This window comes from Diceros bicornis, chromosome 2 (genome assembly GCF_020826845.1).
Source record: "Diceros bicornis minor isolate mBicDic1 chromosome 2, mDicBic1.mat.cur, whole genome shotgun sequence".
In the NCBI taxonomy this organism is placed as follows: Eukaryota; Metazoa; Chordata; class Mammalia; order Perissodactyla; family Rhinocerotidae; genus Diceros; species Diceros bicornis.
Window position 1 is genome coordinate 12622704 of NC_080741.1, and position 25837 is coordinate 12648540.

General features: G+C 37.7%; 1 protein-coding gene across 1 annotated transcript in view; it reads right to left on the reverse strand.

Annotated features, from left to right (window-relative positions):
- The window catches only part of SLC25A36 (solute carrier family 25 member 36), a 38208-nt gene extending 13013 nt beyond the window's left edge, over window positions 1-25195 (reverse strand). Inside the window, exons 1-4 of the mRNA XM_058551974.1 lie at window positions 24963-25195; window positions 10589-10753; window positions 6757-6834; window positions 4333-4433 (exon numbers count right to left, since the gene is read on the reverse strand). Coding sequence (XP_058407957.1) covers window positions 4333-4433; window positions 6757-6834; window positions 10589-10753; window positions 24963-25003 — 385 coding nt within the window. The 5' untranslated portion in view covers window positions 25004-25195. The remainder of the gene's footprint in view (window positions 1-4332; window positions 4434-6756; window positions 6835-10588; window positions 10754-24962) is intronic.
- Between the last annotated feature and the right edge of the window lie 642 nt (window positions 25196-25837).

Genomic DNA, 25837 nt, shown 5'->3' on the forward strand with positions numbered 1-25837 from the left:
TAAGATCAATGATTTGCAAGAGAGTAGAAAGCCAAGTATCAACAGACAAGAGAATGGAAAGCATTGTCTTAGACTTTTTAGATATTAGACTTTTTGGATATGTTATGCTAAGCAAAAGGAACAACTATGTTTTCTAGAAGTTGTAGGATGGTATGATACCATTTACAACTATGTGTATCTTAAATACAGTTATCAAATTCTTTAGAGGTCAAGGCTATTATGGCCAAGCTGAAGATCCCAGGCTTTCATTACATGATGACTGAAAAATTATCCCATTCTTTCTTCTAGAAGGACTATTACAGAGGAATCAGAATTAAAGTTTCATAAAATACTCAGATAATGCACACACAAATTCAGGAAATAAAAGTTCATTTCCCGCCTTCTATTAATTCCACAGCTATTATAAATTCCCAGGGTGTGTTTCTTATACTAGAGGCTGCAAGAGATGCTCAGATCAGTACTCACGAGGTTTAAGTTAGTCCATATTTCTACAGGAAGTGACCTGCGGATGGGGAGCATGAGATGACACGATCTCACTCTTTTCTCGGGAGAAATGTACAGTAAATGCCTAAAATAGACACAGGCTTTTCTGTATCATAACAACAAGCAGTGACCTCATCAGAAACATGTGTACAAAATGAATCCCATTGGAAGGATTTGAGAAATATTTACTGTGAGATCTAACTTCTTTGAAAATTTTAAGTTAGAAAAGAATATCAGAATGGGCCATAAATTAAAAAAAAAAAAAATGCACCGAGTACTGAAAATTCTGCCATCTGTAGCAGTTTCAGAGTCCAAATACTTACCTAAAAGAAGATCAATTTTGCCTTAAAGAAAAAATGCTAACCTTGTCAAAGGGGAATCTAAGAAAATATTTAGAGGAGATTATCATATCCCATCTTCCTACCGTTATTATCTACCATGATTAGAGTTGAAATCACAATTTTCTATTCTTTATTAGCCTACTTAGTAAATCTTAAAAACAAAAGCCAAACAGAATATTCAAGTAACTTCATTTTGTAACTATTCATAAATTTTTTTTTTATAAAACATATGTTGCTACAATAGTACCTTTCACCTTTTTGCACTATTGCCAGTAATATTGCACATCCATTTTTATGGAATATTTTGGATTATTTTGTATTTAATTTCTTGTGTTCTAAAAAACAAAAAACAGGAAGAATGTTTACACACAAACACACAAAACATCTATCCAACCATCCTCCTGGTTGAATGAACTGCCATGGACGAAGAAAATATTTTAAAAAATATTTCATATATGCAAGACAAAATTTCTATTTAATGAGTAAAAACTTAACCTTTAATAATAAACTTTAAGTCAAATAGAAAAATATATCTCAAAAAATAACAGTGAATGCTATAAGCAAATAAAACCCACTAGCTATGTAGTAAATGTTAAACAATTAATTATTGGTATTCAAAAAATTGAGCAATAACTGTTTGAATATATAATCCAATAAAAGTCAGAATTCATTCCCTTTAAATCTGTAATATATATAAAAGTATATACATTCCAGATAAAAACTTCTGCAAGTTGGGAATTACTATAAAGAAAGAAGAAACTTAATTTTTTGTATACACACCTGTCTGTGTCTAGGTGTATACAGAGGGATATGCAAGTTCAATTAAACAAAACAACACAAATATCCTCAACAAAACAAACACCCTCAAAAGCTAAGATACATTTAGTCTGACAAAGCTCATATGTAGGGGGAAAAAAAGGCAGGCAAAACATAGAGCCAACATTATTTCATTTGATTAAATAACCTTGCAATTGGAAAAAAAATTTTTCAAAGCATTAAAATTTATAGCTCAAATTTAGAAATTTACAAATTCTTATAGTATTCCCTTGAAACACTACAACAAATGAAATTAAGACCCACTTTAAATAAACTGTCCTTTTAATAGAAAAGGTTTAGTATCGAAACTTTTTAGTTCATATAGATAAAATGCAAAATTAAACTGACTTAAGAGGTTACTCAGAATTAAAATTAGGTCCAAGGTATGTTACTAAATCCTTAATGTGTGTGCTGTTTGTTTGATGTGGCAAAATCTTGCAGGCAATATCATTAATGGCATTTTTTGGATACTAAAGTGACAAGGTTAGCATTTTTTTTGAATAGCCAGTTAAAAAATGATTTTTCACATGACTGCCTCTAAGCACTTTGCACCCTCAATTCATATTTAGAAGACCTCTAAAAATGATTCTGAATAAAAACCAGAGCAATCTGGTCTACATTATTTCAAGAATGAAGGGGGCAAAAGTCTACCTTAATGAATCTGCAGGGGACCACTCAGTTTCACCAACCACACAGTTATGTATAAAAACCGTGAAGCTAAATGTTAATGCTCATGAATAGTGCAAGGAAGCTCTGAAAGCACAATTCTCAGAAAAATGTAACTGCAAACAAATGGAAGAAGTATTTTCAAATTACATAATAAATGTATAGTGTAATAATCTCTGAATAAGTATAAGACTATCAATTTACCAAAATTCAAGGAATTCAAGTTGGGAAATAGTATCAAATAGATAAAAGCAAACTATGAGTTAACATTTGCCCACATTTGAGAAAAAAGTGCAAAATGACAATTGTAGTAAAATTCTTTGCAAAGCGATACAAATATAGTAATAAATTCTGATGAGATATTCCAATGAAAAAAGATGTTCCAGTGGGAATTAAGGTATTCCGAAACTCTAAATTTGAAATACTGAATATGTAACAACTATACTCAACTTAAAATGATGCTTATCTACTTTCTTGATTTCAATGCTTTCAAAAAAGAAAGATTAATATTTTAAAAATAATTGTCTGGGGTTAAAAAACAAAAACATAAACACTGGTAATCCAAAAATATATTCTTAAAGATCCTAATACAGTGGTTATACAGTTTGAAATTGGCCACTTTTACTTTATACCCACTCAAATTTGTAGAGGGAAAATCATATCTATTTGTATTGAACATCTGTAAAAAGCACATTAAAAAATAATTCTAGTTGTAACCAGATAATCTCTATGGCACTAAATAATTCTCAAAATCCAAATCTATGTACACCAACCTACTCATTCCAAGGATAAGGTAATAGAGCTTCACATATAACTTGCCCAAGATCTCACTGGTAAATAAGAGTATTTCACCACCTTGATCTTTAAAGTTGTATCTTCTAGCTATAAAACTTCAATGAGTCAGTCAACAATTACTAAATATTAAAAACCTTGGAACAATTTGAAAGGTATATGCTAAATTTATTATATGGCTACTGACCTTTCAGAAATTAGTATTTCAAACTTACACTTAGTTCATTAAGTTATGTGGTTCAAACCGATCCAATTTATTTCTAAACAAAAAATGGTTAACAATTTAAGGCATTCATTATTAAGCACATAATTGACATTCAATTTATTGATCAAAAGCTGATAAAGTAGTTATAATTTGCTTTATAAGTCATAGCATAATTTGGAGATGTGAGGTATGGTTAAATACGCAACAAGTCTCAGGAAACTGTTCTATAGAGAATTTTATAATGAGAACCAAAGGTCATGGCTTTGTCTAACATGCATGGCAGATAATGATTCCAGAACCAGACTAGTCAAACCGATCGCCTAGTTTATCTTTAAGGCAGTGCAGAGGCGCAGGACTAGTTGTTTTTTAATTCAGAATCATAGATACTCATCAACGATGATAGATGAGTTCCTGGAAACATTCCTACAGCAAGCATGTACACATAGCCAGTGCCTAAATTTCAAGTGCTATCTAGTATGATTTACATGGAATGCTACATGTATTTTTCAAAATACATACAGTATAGTAACTCTTAGCTATCAATAATACATCACTCACAAAAATTTCAGCATTTGAGCACAGGACAAAATGAATACTTTACCAAGAACTGCCGGCACATTTCAGACAGAAGCCAAAACATGCAGCAAAAAGAGAAAAGGCACTAACAGAAATTGAGGAGAGAAGAGTAAATTACAGCTCCATAACTTATTTATAGTGTAATTATGGTTGGATTCTTAGAACTGTTAAAAGAGATCACTAAATATTCAGTGAACTACACAAGACAATGTAAATACTATGCTACCTGTATGTTATTACAAAATCCTAATTACAAAAATGCCAACTGACAACAGATTTTACATGTACCTCCTGATCAAATTTATTGTATACTAATAAATATAAAAATCGTGTTTGCAGATGCTAATTAACGAAAAGCACATTGTCTTAACTTTACAATGTAAATTCAGTATAATTCAATATTAAGTCTATAGGTTTCAGAAAATTTTGTTTTTTAATATTATATATTCATACCTGCCATTGCAGCTGAAATCATGTGTACCTGGGTAGAATCAGGATCAAATACACCATTCAACTTTTCCTTGCAGTTTGAATAAGCAGCAAAGTATATTGCTCTAAAATAAAGATTTAAATTTTATCAATAAGCATGTTGCTTAATTCATAAGATTTAAATGACATGTAAATTGATCTTTTATAAAAATTTTAAAGTGGAGAAATCCAAAAACATAAAGTCTTAGCCACATTCTCATGTAATGTCAGGTTAATTTACACATTTTTTTCCATAAAGACTCTGAGTACTTTTTGTATCGACTCATTAAGAAAAAGACACACTCAAATGTAAAGTTCCTCAAATGTAAAGCATCCTCAGACACCCCCACCCCCTTCACCCCAATAATTCAGTGGCAACTGAGTAACTGAAACAAAGTATTTGTCTAAGATTTTGACATGAATAAGGCTGGAAGGCATATGTAATGCTAAGCCTAAATTAAATACACTTAACTGAGTTAACTAAATGTAGTATGAGCATCTAAATATATATATAAATGTTTTGGGTTATTTTCGTGGTGAGAGGGAGGTGGTACTGATCCAACTGATCAAAGTATATGTTAAACAATTTTGAGATACAGTGGTATATTCTAATCTATACTATATACAGAGTAGTTCACAGAATCCTAAAATAGACAAAACAATTCTAAAAGAAATCAGCCCCATCAAGTCAGGTCATGGTTTCCAACATTAGGAAACATTCCATTACGTTTGTAAATATTTCTCCTGTTAACTTATTGACTATGACTTGATGGATGCCAACTACCTCCTCACTGTTTAGCTTTCTAGGCACTGATTTGCTTGCTTGCTGTATCAAATAACCTGTTATTTCCCAACAACCTTGATTATCTGTCCAATGATGGACAGAGTAGACAAATAGGTAGAAATGGGGAGAGTCTCACTGTTGTGCCTTTTTCAATGTGCTTAAGAAAAAAGAGAAGTTAATATAATTTAAAATGAAGCATTCTACTTTATGAGAAAGAAAAAAAACAGGATACATTTAATGATGCTAAATTGTGAAGAGAAATAAACAATGCATTCCTAGAAATTAATAAGAAAGAAAGACATCCTAATGAGAAAATGGGCAAGGAAAAAATATATATGGAATTCACAGAACAGATATACAAATAATTACAAAAAGGGCGTGCCTGTACCAAAAATTAAACGAATGTATATTAAAACAGTAAAAAATCATGTTTAATCTGTTTGGCAAGTATTAAAAGACATGGATAGTAGCCAACATTGTTAATATGTTGATAAAGAACAACTAATTCACTACTTGAGAATAAAAATATAGGATGTCTTTTCAGAGGGCAATTGAGCATTATTCATTACTTTTAAACGTGCATATATCCTTTTATTGAGAAATTCTACTTAAAGGTAACTAGCCAGAGAAATATACTTGCTTAAGTACTCAAAAACAAAGGCACAGCTATGTTCACAAAACCATTGTTTTTAATAACAAAAATCTGGAAATAAACTTAAATGTTTATCAATAAAGGAATGTTTATTAATGAGGCGATAGTCATACAATTTAAAAAAACTACATATTTTGATGAAAAAAGCTTCAAGACAAATTTGGCAAAATATTTTTAATATGATTCAATTTATGTAAATAAGTATACATATTAAACATGTTATGTACAGGATAAACCAAAAAAATTAATGGAAGACTATACACCAAATTGTTTATTAATGATGGTTATCCTAGGGGACACGAGTTAAGTACGTGTGGGAAGGTGCATGGGGTGAGAGGTGCTGTGTTTAAGGTGAAATGTCAAGCTTTATGCTACACATTCTTTTAGTTTTACAATAAGGATGGAATTTTGGATAATTTTTTTAAAAAGAGAGAAAAGAGCCCACAAAAAGCTGAAACACAATGAATAATGAGACATGGATCTGGTACACTGTTTGGATACAGAGAGCTGGGTATGTATCTTCTCTCTGACTGTGAACTCTACACAGTGTTCTATCACAGAAGAAGTCAATCTAAGATAAAAAGATAGAGAAAAATCACAAATTAATGTATTAAGGCCTTTTCAGTTTCTTTAACAGGGAATGAAACCATTCTGTTTGGCTTGTCCCCTAAGCCAAAAAATAGGGTTAGTTCTAGAGATGCAGATCTTCCCCTTTCTTACTGCTGGTTCCTTTAGTTTGTTCTTTGCCTTTTGAACTTAGTGCAAAAACTGCTTCACAAGTATCTCCCTAAGAGGTCCTATGTACCCCTACATGGTGCAATCTGCCCATTCTTTTAGATGGTTACTGATACCCATCTGTTATACCACAGTGCCTTATCCTTACCACCTAGACTTCTCTTCAGCATCTCCCCTCTGAAGCTTGAAACAAGAAAGACTGACACAATTTTGCTTAAAAAAAATTTTTTTTTTTTACCTGGAAGGGGCCACCCCTACTATATTAGGGCCTAATCCTCTAAACAAGGAACGAGGTCCTTCTTTTTCCAAGATCACCCTGAAAGAGAAAAATATTATTTAGAAAGCAACGTCCTTCAAAGTCTGGTACTTTATTTGTATAGCAAACTTAGAGTCTAAATCCCATATGTTTGTACTATGTTACGCTGCTCTGGTCAGTTTTCCTTGTTTTTCTTAACACAGCATAAATTACTGAAGACTGATAATAGATTTAGTAGTGATAATAAAAAAAATCCATTCAGATTCTTTCCTAAAAGTTCTAAAGACATATCAATATAGATTTCTACATTTATTTTCATATGATCATGCTACTCTTATCTTTAATCTCTTAAATGTACTATCTTTACTAGCAAATTCAATTCGCAATTAAAAATGTAGTTCCCCCTAGTATTTGAGGTTCTTTCTTCAACATTGGAAAATTCTCTCAGTACTGCAGCATTATCTCATCTTATCATTCCAGTGAAATGCTATGGCAAAAATCTATCACCCTAACATCCTTTAGGGTACTATAACGGCTGGCCTCTTACCATTCCTCCCTCTACTCAGTTAACATTTACTACATTGAATACTTACTATATAAAGACTAAGCAGAGTAAGGAGACAGAAAAGAAAGGGTGAGGCCCCTGCCACTGAGAAATCTGCTGTCCAGTCGTGAAAAAAAGAATTATATTGAAACAAATAATTTAACAGATCATATTAACAAGCAAATACTATACAAGCTAGATATATATGCCCAGCAGAGAAAAGAAGAGAGACATGTCTAAGTCATGGAAGGCTTTCTGAGGGTGAATTATTAAATTAAGTTTTAGAGGTAAGAAGAAACAGATATTCAGGAAGAGTAGGTATTTTAATTCAGAGTTAACAGACCAGGCTAGTGGTTCTCAAACATCTATACGCTTAAGAATGATCTCTTGAAAGGCAATTGAGCGTAACAGTTAATTAAGGGCTTGAGTTGTTGGGCCAGACTTCTCAATATCAAGACCAATTTTGGTAACCAATTAGCTGTAAGAACATCAAGTAATAACTTTTCTCTTATCCCTATTTTCATCAGCAATAAATACAGAAAAATAGTACTCTTTTTTTGAGTTACTCTAAGGAATAAATAAGTTAATATATAAAGAGCTTAAAAGAGTGCCTGGCACACAATAAGCATTTTGTAAATCTTAATATTATTATTATCATTATTACTGGAGCATTTGTTTAAAAGGCAGATTTCTTTGATCTCACCCTCGAAGTATTCTGAGTCAATAGGTGCTGGACAATGCTCAGCAATTTGCATTTTTACCATGCTTCCAGATGACTGAAACAGGTGATACAGAACTACTTTTGATAAAACTAGATTAGACAGAAGCAGAGTTAAGAATGACCAATTATAGAGCACACTTAGAAGATTCAGTGTTTGATAGCCTTTTCTCTATCATAAATCCCTTTGAGAAATTAGGAAGGTAAGTGTCCTTTTAAAAAAAATGCACATGTGCAAACACTCATAATTTTACATACAATTTCATCTAATTTATAGACCTCTTGAAGGTCATCCATGAGCCACCTATAAAACTAAGAGAGCCCTGGGGGATTCCTAAAGTTCCTAGGATGGCTGTAATCAAAAAGACACATCAACAAGCGCTGGCAAGGATGTACAGAAACTGGAAATCTCATTGGTGGTGGGAATGTAAAGCGATGCAGCTACTTGGGAAAACAGGTTGGCAGTTCCTCAAAATGTTAAACATAAAGTTATTGTATGACCCAGAAATTCCACTCCTAGTATATCCCCAAGAGAAATGAAAACACATGTCCCTACAGTAGCATTATTTATAATACCCCAAAAGTGGAAACAACCCAAATGCCCATCAGCCAATGAGTGCATAAACAAATTGTGGTACATATCCATACAATGGAATATCTGACAATAAAAAGATACTTGTTACAACATGGATGAACCTTGAAAACATTATGCTAAGTGAAAGAAATCAGTCACAAAAGACTACATATTGTTTAATTCCATTCACATAAAATGTCCAGAATAGGCAAATCTATATTGACAGAAAGTAGATTAGTAGCTGCCTGGAGCTGGGGGTAGGGGAGAAAATGAGGACTGCTATCGGGGCAAGGATTTCTTTTTCTGATGATGAAGAAAATGTTCTAAATTTAGAATGTGGTGATGGTTGCACAACTCTGTGAATACACTAAAAACAAGTGAATTGTACACTTTAAATGGGTGATTTTTGTGGTATGCCAATTATATCTCAATAAAGATGTTGAAAAAAAGAAGCGGCAGTCATGAAACAGATTGATTAGGACAGAGCCCCTGAGTAGGGAAACAATGGGAACAATACTACATCATAGGATGTAGTGTTAAGGCAAGAAAATGCAGACCTGGACGTCACCTGTATACTGCTGACAGGTGAAAACGCGTTAATTTGACACTTACATAAGAGGGCCTGAAAAACTGAGAAATTAAATCAGAGCCCAGAGGAATTCCTACAGTTCCTGTGAGGAAAGTCAGAGAAGGCAAACCATTGAAAAACAGAATAAAAAATATAGTATTGTCATAGAGGTCAAAGGAAGAATTTTAAGGAGAGGTAATCAGTGGTAATAAATGTCAAAATCATGATATTAAAGTACTCTATTAATCAAAAGAAGTATTGGGCCGGCCCCGTGGCTTAGTGGTTAAGTGCGTGTGCTCCGCTGCTGGCGGCCCGGGTTCGGATCCCGGGTGCGCACCGACGCACCCCTTCTCTGGCCATGCTGAGGCCGTGTCCCACATACAGCAACTAGAAGGCTGTGCAACTATGACATACAACTATCTACTGGGGCTTTGGCGGAAAAAAATAAATAAATAAAAATTTTAAAAAAAATCAAAAGAAGTATTTATCTATAACTATGGCATTTTAATCCAAAATTGTTAACAATTTTATTCTACCTATTCATATACTTAGGCAAGTTTGAAAAAAGAAAAGACTGATGAAATCTCTTGACAGTGAAAGTAAACACACAGTATGAGTTTATTTGCTACTACAAAATAAACACTACTGAACTAAGTTCAAATAGATTATGTCCCAAGTGAGCTGATAAGGCAGACACACAAGGCGTTCAGTTACCTACTTAAATTTAAACACATAAAACCTAATTTCAATAGTTTTGAAATCTCAAATCCAATTTGTAACATAATGAAGTATGGTAAAATGTAAAACAAAATCTTTTTCAAACCATCAAGAAATGTCAAATAAACAATGAATTCCATTTTAAAACCAGTAGAACTCTGCTTTAAATCTCAGTTATGTTGAGGTTATATAAAAATCACACTCTGCCATTAATGAGATGTACTTACTTGTGTGAGTACTTGGAAAATTAAAAACACACAAAAAGAGTTAGCATTTAATACCATCACATTTCAAGGATAAATGAATTAATAATCCAAAATAAAATGCCTACAATAGCTTTAGAAAATAAATCCACTGGATAAACATAGATTATCCAAATATTCTAATGTTTTCTAAAAAATATTCCAAATACATATCATTTGGAAATATTATATTTTATATTATCCAACTAACTGTTCCTCTCCATTAAGGATCATCATTTCTAATGAATATAATTCAGAGTAACTCTGTCATTAAGTTTGTAAAAAAATTTTTTTAAATATGGCAGAATATAGTAACAGGCCAGTGGCACAATGGATAACGTGTCTGACTATGGATCAGAAGATTCCAAGTATGGCAGAATATAAACAAACATATGGGCATCATTAAGACAGACAGACTAAAAAAAAAAAATCATGAATACTGTGCTCTCACTTTAGGCAATGGAGAGGTCCAGGAGACACTACTCGGTTGACACTGGCTCCCGCCATGGTGTTCAGCTGAACTTCAGAGATATAAAGTGTCACAGAAGATGACTGCAGCCGCGTTTTTACAACTTCGAGTGGACATGTCAGAATAGCTCCCACTGTACCACCACATCTACAAAAAAACAAAAAGGACAAAACTTATCTACTTAATTCCTAACCTAGTACACATGTGCAGAGCAGTAACACAAGTAGGCAACTGGGGCTTTGCCAAGGTACTAAAATTTAAGATAAATTTTGATTTTAGGAGACTAAGAAAATTTTTTAATGTTTCATTTATTTGACTGCATATCAACACCCTCAGTAGCTAAAAAGAATTGAGCTTAATATCTACCTAGCAAGAATAATTAGCTAAAAGACTCTAGTCTGCTTTCGTTACTAACAGCAGTTGTTACTAAAATTTACTGGTAAGTCACATCATAGCTTTAAATACTGTTCTAGGGGTATATTTGGTGCTTCTCACCCAGATATTACTTGTGGCTCTGTTGAAACCTAGACCATTATTAGAGGTATATCCTCTCTCTCAAACTCCTATCTTACTTTTCAAAACTCAAGAAATGATCTTCAGAGCAACAAGATATAAACTACTGATGGATAATCACACTGTCTCCTATTTTAAATATCCAAGTACTCAGAAGTGTTTCACCTACAAAAAAACACAGCATTTGAGTCTCAAAATCAGTATCTGTTAGGCCCACATGTGGAAATCTGTGCAAAGTGGGTAGGCTTAGCTCGAAGAATCCAATTTAAATACAAAGACTGATCACCAAAACAACAACAAAATAAAAGCTCTAAACAAATGAAATTATTTAAACTTTTTAAAGGTATATAAAAGATAGGCTGAGTAATTATTCTTTTTAAAGCCAAGAGTGGGAAATAATTTTCTCTTAAGGCATTAACAGCTACCCAGCGAAGCCCTGAGAACTGCTTTCTACCCAGAGGAAAATCACTTGGAAGAACTCTGACTGCAGTGAAACAGAAAAGCAGAGACTGTGTCAGAGGTAACATGGATCTCCAAAATGGGCAGTAAAGGAAGAAAAAGAAAAGCAGCCCACCACAGAAATATACTGAACAATTCTACCTCCAGAATCTTAAAAATGCATATACATAAAATATATAATAAAAGAAAAGCAGGCATGGCAGCAATATCACTCCAAATAAAATTTAAGACAAGAAACATTAAACAAGAAAGAGTAACTCATACTGATGTTAACAGCACATGCTGGGCCGGCCCGTGGCTTAGCGGTTAAGTGCGCGTGCTCCGCTACTGGCGGCCTGGTTTGGATCCCGGGCGCGCACCGATGCACCACTTCTCCGGCCATGCTGAGGCCGCGTCCCACATACAGCAACTAGAAGGATGTGCAACTATGACATACAACTCTCTACTGGGGCTTTGGGGGAAAAAAAAGAAGGAAGGATTGGCAATAGATGTTAGCTCAGAGCCGGTCTTCCTCAGCAAAAAGAGGAGGATTAGCACGGATGTTAGCTCAGGGCTGATCTTCCTCACACACACACACACACACAAAAAGAGTACATGCTATCAAAAAAATAAAATTGAAAAAAACTTTCTGCAACTAATAAAAGAGTGAAAAATTAATACAAAAAATTAAAAAGAGAGAACATCCACGTGTAAAATAAAACTTGACTCTTACCTCATACTATATTTTAAAAATTAGCTCAAAATGGATCACAGATCTAAATGTAAAACATGAAACTATAAAACTTCTAGAAGAAAACATTTGGAGAAAAATCTTTTTGACTGGGTTAGGCACAGATTTCTTAGATGAACCAAAAAAGAAAAAAAAAGCATAAATCATAAAAGAAGAAAATTGATAAACTGGACTTCACCAAAATTAACCAGTTTGAAAACTGTTTCTTTGAAAGAAACTGTTAGGAAATGAAAAGAAGCCACAGCCTGAGAGAAAATATCTGCAAAACACTTATCTGATAAAGCGCTTATATTCAGAAACACAACTCAATAATAAAAACAACTCAAAAAGACTTGAACAAGAGATATATGGATGCACAAAATATATAAAGAACTCATACATCGGGGTCCCCTGGTGGCGTAGCAGTTAAGTGCACTCACTCTGCCTCAGCCGCCCGGGGGTCGCAGGTCCGGATGCACTGCTTGTCAAGCCATGCTGTGGCGGCATCCTGTATAAAGTAGAGGAAGATGGGCATGGATGTCAGCCCAAGGCCAATCTTCCTCAGCAAAAAAGAGGAGGATTGGCAACAGATGTTAGCTCAGAGCTGATCTTCCTCACAAAACAAAAACAAAAAACAAAAACAAAAGAACTCATACATCTCAACAGCAAAAAAACTAACAACCCAATTAAAAAATGGGCAAAAGATCTGAACAGACATTTCTCCAAAGAAGATATACAGATGGCCAGCAGGCATATGAAAAGATGTTCAACATCACTAATTATTAGGGAAATGCAAATCAAAACTACAATGAGATATCACCTCATGCCTATCAGGATGCCTATAATTAACAAGACAAGAAATAACAGATTCCTCAAAAAGTTAAGAATAGAACTACCATACAATCCAGTTATTCCACTGCTGGGTATTTACCTAAAAAACATGAAAACATGAATGCGTAAAGATACACGCACCCCTATGTTCGTTGCAGCATTATTCACAATAGCCAAGACTTGGAAGCAACCTAGATGCCCATCAAGGGGCGAATGGACAAAGAAGATGTGGTATATGTACACAATGGACTACTACTCAGCCATAAAAAAGGATGAAGTCTGGCCATTTGTGACAACATGGATGGACCTTGAGGGTATTACGCTAAGCAAAATAAGTCCGAGGGAGAAAGTCAAATATTGTATGATCTCACTCTAAGTAGAAGATAAAAACAACAACAAACAAACGTATAGAGACAGAGACTGGACTGGTGGTTACCAGAGGGGAAGAGGGGAGGGAGGAGGGCGAAATAGGTGATTAGGCACATGTGTATGGTGATGGATGGTAATCAATCTTTGGGTGGTGAACATGAGTAATCTACACAGAAATCAAAATATAATAATGTACACTTGAAATTTATATAATGTTATAAACCAATGTTACTGCAATAAAAAGAAAAAAAAAACACATCTAAAATACAAAGATATCTGCAAAAAAAAAAAAAAAGATATATGGATGAAAATAAACACAGAAAGATTTTTCAAAATCAGTTGTCATCTGGGAAATGCAAATTAAAATTAAAACCACAATGAGATACCACTGCACATCTATTAATGGCTAAAACTTAAAAAACTGACAACAGCAAGTGCTGATAAAGAGCAACTGGAAACTCATACATTGCTGGTGGGAGTGCAAAATGGTAGAGGCATTTCAGAAAACAGTTTGAAAAAAAAAGGAAGTCTGGTGGTTTCTTACAAAGTTAAACATATTAACTGTCCTGTAACCCTGCAATCCCTCTCATAGGTTTTGACCCAGGAGAAATCCCGATACAGTATATGTCCACACAAACACCTGTCCGTGAATGTTATAGAAGCTTTACTCTTACTATCCCCAAACTAGAAACAACCGAAATGTCCATCCACTGATGAAGGATAAACAAACTGAGGTACATCCATACAATAGACTACTATTCTGCAACAGAAAGAGACAACCTGGATGAATTTCAAAATCATTATACTAAAACTGAAAAAAGCCAGGCACAAAAGGCTTTCATTTTACGACATTTTCATTTTTATTATGACATTTTCATTTTTATTATATTCTGGAAAAGGCAAAACTAGAAAAGCAGAGATGAGATCAGTGGTTACCAAGAGGTAGCAGACAGGGAAGTGACTGCAAAAGGCATGGAGGAATTCTTGGGATAACAGAAATGTTCTTTATCTTGATTATAGTAGTGATTACAGTACCTTGTACATCTGCCAAAACTCAATGAACTGTACACTTAACAAAGGGTGAATTTTATTGTATATATACTGTACCTTGATAAATCTGATGGAAAAACCAAATATGTGAAAACTAGTAGTGAATGCTAGTATATGAACTATCTGGAGTCAAATACAATCATATTAGGTAAAACTTTTAATCATAATAAACTTAATAATTCCCCCAAATTCTACTTATAGTTTTAAATAGGAAATTCTAAAAATTTAACCCCTCAAAAGATCAAAACCACAATTACATTGTCAAAAATCAACACATTATTTAAATAGTAGGGCTACAAGAGATTTGAAACAAAATTAACTCGATCCAAGAAAGACATCTATACTCAAACAAGGAACAGATATTATTTTTTATGTGTGTGAGGAAGATCAGCCCTGAGCTAACATCTGTCACCAACCCTCCTCTTTTTGCTGAGGAAGATTGGCCCTGGGCTAACATCTGTGCCCATCTTCCTCTACTTTATACGGGACACCGCCACAGCATGGCTTGACAAGTGGTGCGTCGGTCTGTGCCCAGGATCCAAACCTGCGAACCCCAGGCTGCCAAAGCGGAGCATACGAACTTAACTGCTATGCCATCAGGCTGGCCCCCAGATATTATTTTTAAACAGCTATGAAATAGGCTTAAAACCTAATTAGATATAAGGTTGAAAGGAGAATCTTAGAAGCCACAAGTTTATTTATGCTAATTGGTACACGCTGTAGTATATACACTGCAGAACTCAAGAGAGCCTGTGTGGTAGACCACACTGTAGTAGGGATTTATTTACAGTAAATCATCCTTGTTTTTAATTTGAATTTGTCTACCTTTTTTTCTTTTTGGCTGTTTAATGTATTTACTTTGTAAACTTATTGAACATAAAACCCAAACGGGCCCAAAATTTGTAATAAACTTTCATAATTGTTTTGATTTTATATTCTGTAAAACCCAAAAATGTATTCTTGATCTTCACAATGAACATGAATTAAATTAATTATAATTTAAATAAATTCTATAATTAAATATTTTCTATAATTAAAATAAATAAATACAAACAAAAAGCAAAGTTAGCATAGAGGCTATGATTCCTATCCAGTCATTTCTGGTTCCAAGAAAATACACACATTACACAAAGAAAGTCACCTTCCAGGAAAAAACAATATCTATGCCTCACAGACTTGTAAAGATGATACATGATATAAGCCATGTAAAGTATTTCGTGATGTGGTACACAGAAAGCACTCAATAAATATTGGCTACTGAAGTTATCAGTGTCTATTACTGCTAATAAACATTAAAATTTTGTAACAGAACTATTATAAACACTTTATGGCCAGACCACAGACAAGATATATGGAGTCATGTGCTGCATAATGACGTTTCAGTCAATGATGGACCACATATATGACAGTGGTCCCATAAGATTAGTGCCATATAGCCTAGGTGTGTAGAGGGGATACCATATAGGTTTGTGTAAGAACACTCTGTGACGTTTGCACAACGAAGAAATTGCCTAACAACGCATGTCTCAGAATGTATCCCCGTCATTAAGCGATGCATGGCTGTACTGATTCCTAAAAGCCACTTCAACAAGTAAAATAAATGAGAATCTGAATTGTACACAGCTGGGGGGTGGAGTAAGTGGATGTACGCACAAGCGCTTAGGCTGTCCTGAAGCAGTTCTACATTATAAAATGCAATAGGTATGTAGTACAGGGGGGACACTCCAATATTTCTGATGCTGCTTTCACCTTAAGTCATTTTACAGTAATTATTATGCACACTGAAATCATTAGAATTGAGGCAGAGAACAAAACCACTGTTGTCAATAAACATTTAAAATCTCTCCGTATGAAAACAGGATGAACTACATTAGATTTATCTCCTCTCCATGTCAAAAATCTCACTGTGTAAAGGAATATGCCACAAGGACAGAGAGCCAGAGGAGAAACTAACAGACACAGGATGTCAAGCAACGAAACAAATGGGAAAGGTAAGGGACTTAGCAAAGAGGAAGAAAGGCTCGCAGAGGGGAATACCAAAGAGAAGCAAACAGTTTTGTCTGGTAGAATCCCTTAGAGGCCTAATGATTAATGGCACCAAGTACTCAACATAGAGGTGAGGCAAAGAAGGACTGGCTGATATAGCAAAGCTATATAGTAAAGGTAGGATACCAGGGGATAACTCCACCACGCCCAACACACAATGGGTAAAACTATATTCCAGGGTAGAAGCCTAATTCTCTGAAGAACATGAACTCAAGAATCTCTGAGCTCAGGCTTAACAGGCACAATGGATGCAAAAAATCCCACACAAAGTTGCACTTACTGCAATTTTTTTAAATACTGGAGACAAAGATCTCATCAACTTCCAGAAAGAACAAAAGGTCACATACATAGGAAAAGTCAGAAAAGGCATCAGACTTAAAAACAACTGCAGAAAATTACTTATTCTAGAATTCTACACCAAACCAAATTATCAAGCAGATAAAATAAATATACTTGCAGACAAAGAAATATTTGAGAAACTTCCTACCTGTACCCTTTCTTACACAACTACCAAAGGATGTATTAAGGGAGTAAACTAAAAAACAGGAGGGACTATAGCGAATCATTATGCTATACACCTAAAACTAACACAATGTTAAATGTCAATTATATCTCAATAAAACGGGGTGGGGGGACAGTGAATGCAGGAACAGAATAACCCAGGAGAGGGAGACAAGAGTCCTAGGATGATAGTGAAACGTCAGGCTTGAAAAATAACTAGTCCAGCTAGGATTAGGATGACAGAGAGCTCAGAGGGATGAAGAGCTGCAGGAAAAAAAGACTGATAGATGAATGTATTTGACCATATGAAAATAAATATTCAAGTATAAGTGCTCAGACAACTAAGACAACATTTCAAAATGTGGGGCAATTAACTCCAGGGTGGACAAATGAAGTTATTCAAGAAAGAAAAGGTCAACACAATGTACAATTTAGCTTTGCTATGAACAATATTTATATCATCACAATAAGGTAAGCACTGACTATTGATTTAACAAAAAACTGTGCTATAATTAACTGTACATTGGGAGGATGGAAAGAAGGGGGAAACAGGGAGTGGTATAATATCACTAAATCCTCACCTATTCCAAATAAAATAGCTAAGACTTACTGGAAGTTCCCACTAGGAAGGAGACGTGGGGGAGGGGAGCTGGTGAATGCTGCTATTACCTTTCAGCAAGATTATCTTTTCATCAAACATGCATATATTTTTTTATTTTTAAATTAATTTTTTATCAAAATTTTGGAAGTATTTTTAAAAAATAGCAGGAGTTTTTAACTGAAGAACGTGGCTGACGTTTCTGGGATTCATTGGACCTCACGAAAAAAATGACATGTATAGTGTGCAAGTGTCTTTGACTCAGAACTCCAAAATAATCATGACTACTCTCTAGAATCTTGACCACTTCTCATTTCCACCCTGGTCTAAGCCACTATATCTTATTGGGGTTTCCGCAGTAACCTCCTAATTTGTGTCTCCCTGCTTCTACCCCTTGCCCCATCTTCTGCAATCTATCTTCAATATAGTAGTCATAGTGACTCTATTAAAAACTTAAATCGGGGGCTGGCCCCGTGGCGTAGTGGTTAAGTTCACGTGCTCTGCTTCCGTGGCCTGGATTCGCAGGTTCGGATCCCAGGCGCGGACCTGCACACCGCTCATCAAGCCATGCTGTGGCAGTCCCATACCAAGTAGAGGAAAATGGGCACAGACGTTAGCCCAGGGCCAAGCTTCCTCAGCAAAAAAGAGGAGGATTGGCAGCAGATGTTAGCTCAGGGCTAATCTTCCGCGCGCGCACACACACACACACACACACCAACCAAAAAAAACTTACATCAGATCAAGTCACTCCTCTGCTCAAAACTTTCCAAAGACTTCTATGCCATTCAGAATACAAGCTCAAGTCTCACAATGGCCTACAACATCTTACACAACCTGCTCTTCCCTGGTCCCTCTGACCTCATCTCCTATCCACCTCTCACTCTGCTCCAGCCACACTGGCCTCTGCTGTAACTCTAACTCTAATTACTAGAGGTTAATACACCAAGCACGCTCCTACCTCAAGACTTCTGTTCTTGCTTGTAATATTCTTGTAATATTCTTGACTCTACTTGTAATATTCTTGACTCAAATATGGGAACAGGTTATTACCTCATCTCCTTCTTATCTTTGCTCAGTTGTCACTTCTCAGTAACGTCCTCTCTGATCACCACACACAAAATCACAGCCACCAACTCTTTAACCACCTTCCTTGCACTAGTCTCTATAGCACATACTGCCACTTAACATACTAAATATTTTGTTTACTTTATCTTGTGTCCCCTTATGCTGGAATACAAGGATCAGAAAGGCAGCAATTTCTATCCACTACTATAACCCAAGCACCTTTGATAATGCCTGTGACACAGCAAGCACTCATGTGTTGACTGAGCGGATTAACACTGCAGTATTTGGTGTCTCAAGATTTAAGAGGTGAAGACAATGTATTAACTGGTCCAACTTCCTTATTTTGTGCATGAGGAAACAAAAGCTCTGCAAGGGAAAATTATTCGCTCCAGGTTGACAGTCAGTCACTTAAAGAACAAACCATAAGGGCCTGTCCCATGGCCTAGTGGTTAAGTTTGGCATACTCCGCTTCAGTGGCCCAGGTTTGGTTCCCAGGCGTGGACTTACACTACTCGTCGGTGGCCATGCTGTGGCAGTGACCCACATACAAAATAGAGGAAGACTGGCACAGATGTTAGCTCAGGGCAAATCTTCCTCAGGGGGAAACACACACACACACACACACACAACAAACCATATCTCCTGATTCTTAATCCAATTCTGTCCCGGCTTTTCATCAGTGGCTTTTAAATCTTTGACTTCAACCCATGAGAAATATTTTACATCAAGACACAGCATACCCACAAGCACAAACATTTCACAGAACAATATTTATCCTTATGCAATGCACTGATAATTTTCTATTATCTTTTTAAATGTTCTCCAACTTACCATGTCTAAAATGGAACTACTGATCCTCCCCTACCCCAACCCTGTTCCATTTGCAAACTTGCCCAACTCAGTTAACAGCAATTCTCTCCTTCCAGGTGCCCAAATTTAAAAATCTTGGAGTTATTCTTAACTCTTCTTCACACTCTACATCCAACACATCACAACCTGCTGTGAACCACTGTTATGTCCTCTACTATTTCCAACCTGCTCTGAATGACCATTATCTCTCATTTTGATTACTGCAATAGCCAAATCATCTCCCTCCTTCTGCCCTTGCCCCATGTATAGTCTCTTCTAAACATGGGGACCAGAGTTAGCCTTTAAAACTCCTGCATTGACTCCTCCTATTTCAGAATAAGCCAAAGTCCTTTCACAGCCTAACAAGGCTCTACTACTCTGGCTAAGCTTGCCTCATTACTGTGCTCCTACTCTAGGGTCTTTTCACTGCCTGTTCCCTCTGAAGAGTTAACTGTCCCCCCTCCAGGTCTCTACTCCAATGTTACCTTCTCAGTCAAACCCATCACCACCCTCTATTTAGAACTACAGTGCACTCCCACTATTCCCCTTCATCCTGCTCCACTCTGTCTCCATAGTGCTGAACATCTTCTAATTAATGATATCCTTTACTTAGTATGACAATTCAATCCCCTTTTTTCAGATAATTGTGGATATTCTTCGATATTATATTAAAACTGGACAAGTGGTAGATTCTTAAAGTCTAGCTGCAATATGGAATCTGAATTATACCAATAAACTTTTCATATTGTTACATTAAAATCCACTGGTCTATCTTACATTCTGAATCGTTTACCCATGCATGACTCTATAACACCATGCATTGGTCATCTGAAAAATACTGGTTCAATGGGTTATACAAGTCTTCCTAATGCTGATACATTTTATTATACAGTATTAAAAAAATTCCTGGGCCGGCCCCGTGGCTTAGCAGTTGAGTGTGCGCGCTCCGCTGCTGGCGGCCCGGGGTTCAGATCCCGGGCGCGCACCGACGCACCACTTCTCTGGCCATGCTGAGGCCGCGTCCCACATACAGCAACTAGACGGATGTGCAACTATGACATACAACTATCTACTGGGGCTTTGGGGAAAAAAAGGAGGAGGATTGGCAATAGATGTTAGCTCAGAGCCGGTCTTCCTCAGCAAAAAGAGAAGGATTTGCACAGATGTTAGCTCAGGGCTGATCTTCCTCACAAAAAAAAAAAAAAATTCCTGTCCATCCAAGATTCAAAAATTCTAACTTTTGCTAGAAAACCTGAATTTTATCATATGGCAACAAATGCTATCAGTGGTGTTCCTTGAAGCAACAGTCTCTCTTCCGCCATTTTTTGAGGTCAAGTCCGCCACATATTCAAGTCTGAATCGTCACAGCCTATCAACCATTCTTTCAGGAATGGTTCTCATGAAAAAAGAGGCTAGTTCAGCTGGAGACTGAAACAACTGCAAAACCACTTTGGTATGAAGAAGTATACTATTTCCCATTTTGTCACATAGAATATGAAATAAAGATGTGTACTCAAGGGTCAAGATTTAATAACATTAATAATTTTTACTGCTTTAAGAACATTTTTAAATTGCAAGTGCCAGTGACAACTAACTAGTACAGTCTGGTGACAATGCCTTGATGCATGCTAAAGCATTAGCAGTTTTACCCATCATTGCTTTTGTACCACCAGTACAGATGTCAACACAGTGAAGAGGCAAATAATGTTTTAATATTTTTATGAAAATGGCTTTAACCTCTTGGACCACTGAAAGGGTCTTGGGAACTCCCAGGGGTCCCTGACACACACTGTTGTACTACAATAATCCAGCTACAGGAAAACAGTTTCCTTGAGAATATTCTACTTATTCTATCAGGATAAGCAACTTCCTTTAGTCTTGCAATCTATTAGTAAGAATGAAAGAATGCATTTTTACAAAAAGAAGGAAAAGAAAAGGTAGTGAAAACTACAGAAATAAGCCTAATAAAAAATACAGAGTAAACTAAAAATAAATCACATTAATTATACTTTTAAGTATTCTACTTCTGCCCTGATCTTGTGAGGAAGCAGAAGTATTTTAACAAATATCATTATAGCAAAATTTCTGCAGTATCAACATATCTGACACCCAAATGGGAGTTTCTTACTGAATTAATAAATGAATAATAGTTTAATAAATGAATGAACTAATTAATTCCATGATATCAAAATAAAGTTTCTGAGATAATCTGAGATACTACTAGCTACATGTATTAAGCTCTCACTGTCATAGGAGCCACAGAGAAAAAAATTTATCCACTTGCAAGTTTATTCCTCCCATTTGAGACAGTCTCTCTCTCAAACAGAAAAGAAAAAACAAACTCCCTCTTGGTGGATGTATGCAGCTGACACAATAACTAGACAATGCATAGTTCTATTAAAGAATTTAAAAGTATATTTCATATTGCTTATATCTTAATATACACACATCTAGTGTTATTAAAAGTACAACTAAAATTAAACCTTATTTACATCCTTTTTGCAGGCTGCCATGAGTTGCCTCCAGGACTCAATTAACCTAACCAATGACCTTATAAACTCTGAATATTAACTCTGGCAAAAACATAATGGGACCAAAGGGTGTCTTAAAGAAAGCACGAGTTATGCATGTGAGTATGTCACCCAGACCCAAGGTCCAGTAGCTATATTATTAAAATGTTCCTGATTTAATAATATAGCTACTCAGCTATTAGAAATCTGAGACCCTGATAAACATAAACTTGAATAAATACAATTATAATCATCAGGAAAAAAAAATCCAAAGGCTCCATATTCAGATAATTTTTTGCCTAAGATTAAACATCACTGTGAAAGGTTACCTGGTTCTTTTAAAATACAATGAGTTTTCATAACCTAACCCGAAAAATACCTGTGTGAAGTAGCTCAAGGCACAAGAGCTAATAAACAGATTTCTCTCCTTTTCTCTACCCCATTTATTAAAGTAAAAACAGATTTCCTAACTTCTAATTGACATAATTCTATCAGGATAAAAAAATTAATGAAATCTAGTTTTTTATGAAGAATGTCCTAAAAATGATCGCCTAAGCAACTCTGAGATACAAAAAATTAGACATCTTCAATTTAGAACAATGTTACCAACACAACCTGCTTTGCATTTCCACAATGCTTAGTATACAGACTTCCAGAATACTCTACAGAATTGATTTTTATATAATATAGAGCTGGAAGAATCTTTAGAGATTATTTACCTCTCATTTTACGTGTATGAGAAACTGCTTGACCTTGGCTAAGTCAATTTTTTGCACCTCAGTATGTTTCCATAGTTTAAAAGGACTGAACCAGATGATTTCTATCACCCTTCCTAGTTCTAATGTTCTCTAAGATGTCAGGTTTTACTGAAATGACTTACGTAACCACATATAAATGTAAAATCAAGACAAGATGCAAAGGAAGGAAAGTTACACAGCTGAGCATCTATCTTGTGTCAAGCTCTACATACCAGTACCTCATTTAATACTCTAAAGAACCTGCACAGGCTAGGTTCCTTGGGGGGGGGAGGGGCACGACGGACCTAAATGTATTTGTGTTTAGATGCTGCAAAAACTTTCCATTCTTGTTCTTAAAGAAAAAGCTAACCAGAAGGGCCTTTACATGTATTAATAGTAACAGTGACAGATGAGTCTAATCCGAACTGGGAAGGCCCTACTTTTAACAATACTTGATACTGTATATGAATCTTGGATGCAGAATAATAGAAATGTCAGGACCTAAAGGGCCTTAGAGATCATCAGTACAACTTCCTCACTTTACAGATGACGTAATTAAAATCAAAAGGTTTCTTCATTTTTCACTCAAATCAAAATAGTGGCCATAAGTACATGTTCAGTTTCTTAACTTTCAGGCGTTACCTTGTGACCAAATTATGTGAGGGAATCCAATTATCTGGGTAATAAGACATCTTTATAAGAACATCTATATGGCTAATGGTTTTTCAAAAATGACTTAATTTTCCAAGATTATTGGTAAACGAATCACAAATATGGAAAGTACATTTTGCCTAAACTGGGTCTCACGGATCAGAAGAACAATATTGCTTTTATGCCAGAACAGTGGCTGGCCCATAAGTGGTATACAATAAACGCTGAACGAATGTGCCGAACCAAGAAAAGTACAGCCATCGTCGGCAATAGTCTCCACATATCCAACTCAAACCAAGACACTATGAATAGACTGCGTATGTATCACTTTGATATTCTTTAAAGTGGTCCATTTAAAAACCAACTGTACGGCTTAGGGGATGTGACTTTATATGGTCATATAGGCAGAAAAGAGCCTCAGCACAATTCATCGTAGCCATTTTTGATAACTCTTTATATCCTACATATGAGAAGTAACTCAAAATCGCAATGGTTCTCCAAATAATTCAGAAGGAACAAATCTAAAATGGAGAATAAATGGCTCAACAGAGTATCTGTAGCACTCAGGTTGGCAATCAGGGAACTAAGGCTCTAGGCTTCGTCCTAATCTTACAAAAAGAGTAACAACTGCCAAAGCATTTGACCTCTCCCTACCCCGGCGTTCTCCTTTAAGCAGACGAGAAGCAGCGGGTGTGTACGAGGGCCGGCTTTCAAGAATCCGACCCCAAAGACACCGCCGCTCTGCACCACGTCTCCCGATCCGGAGAAGCTCGGGAAGGACATTTTCCAGGAGCTAGCAACCACCTACAGCCACCGCGGGCGAGACACCCACGCCTTCCCCGCCGGTGCCGGAAGCCCTCCGAGGACCCGCGGGACCCGGAAATCAGCCGCCCGAAGTCGGGGGCGGGGGCGACGTGAGGCCCCGGGGCCCGCGCGGCCAGGAGGGTAGGCGGCGGCCCGGCGCCCGGGGCGCCCATTTTGTCCTCGGCCTCCGCGCTTCCCGCCCCGTGCCCCCGGCTGAGGAACCTACGTGAGGCCTGCAGCTGCGCTCCGCCCGCGGCCCCGCCGCCCGGACGCCGGCCAGGCCGAGGCGCGCGGCCCAGGTCCGCACCGACCCTGCGGGCCCGCGCCCACCCCAGCCCCGCCCGCCGCTCGCCAGGCCCGCGGGGCCGCCCCAGCCTCGCCCCGGCCCCGTGGGCCCGAAGCCTCACGTGAGGTCCCGCCCCGGCTTCCTCCCGACCCTCCTCGCCCGGGCCTCAGCCCCCTCAGCTCCAGCCCCTCCTCACTCCCCCCACGGGCCCGAGCCCCTCACCCTCCCCGCCCAGAGCCCCCTCACCCTCCCCACCCGGGCCTCACCCCCCGGCTCCCGCCTGGAGCCCCCTCACCCCTCCCGCCCGCGTCTCAGGCCACGGCCCTCGCCTCAGCCGCCGCCCCCCGCCCCCGACCGCCCGCGCCACCGGGACCGTACCCCCCGGCAAACAGATGCACCAGCGTGTCCCTCTGGCTCATTCTCTCTCCCGCATGTCCTCCCGGCGCTGAGGCGGGACGCGGATCCGGCCGCCCGCGACGGCCGGCGGCTTCGGTCCCGGACGGGAGCCGCACAGCGCCCCAGGGACGGCGAGGGGAGCGGCGGAGACGCGGCTGCAGAAGGCCCCCCGCGTGGCCCTCCCCGCGGCGATGCAGCCGCGCCGCCTGCCGCCCTCGCTCCGCGTTGTGGCCCGCAGCTGGGAGCGGCGCGGCGGCGCAGGGAGGCGGTGCGGGGGCAGGACTGTTCGGTGACCCCCGACATAAACAGAGGCTCCCATTGGCCCGCGCTGCGTGACGTCACGCGGCTCGCATGCCTCTTTCACGTGATCGCTCAGGGGTTCTCAATGAAACGGGCCCGAGAGCGTACCGGGAGGGTAGTAGGTCGCCGTGGCCTCGCACCTACCCGGGGTCGGGCAGGCTGCACCGGCCCGCCTGGGCCCGCGGGCGCCCACGGCTCAGAGCCCGCGCTCCCGGCCCCCGACCACGTGAGAAAACGCCTGGATTCCGGGTACGCGAGCAAGAGTGGGAGCGCGAGCGTGCCCAGTCTCCGATTTACTATTCTTAAAAAAAGACTTTTTTTAGAGCAGTTTTACGTTTACAACGAAGTCGAGAGGGAGCTACAGAGATTTCCCATTTACCCCGTTTGATTCACTTTTTAAAAATTGGATTTATGACCCAGCATTTCTGCTTCCTGGTATCTTAACCTCAGAGTAACCCTTGATACATGAAAAGGCTTGCACAGGGATGGCGAACAACCGTACAATGTTTACAAACGATGCTTGTAACAGCGGAAAATTGGATCAGTAGGGGAATGGA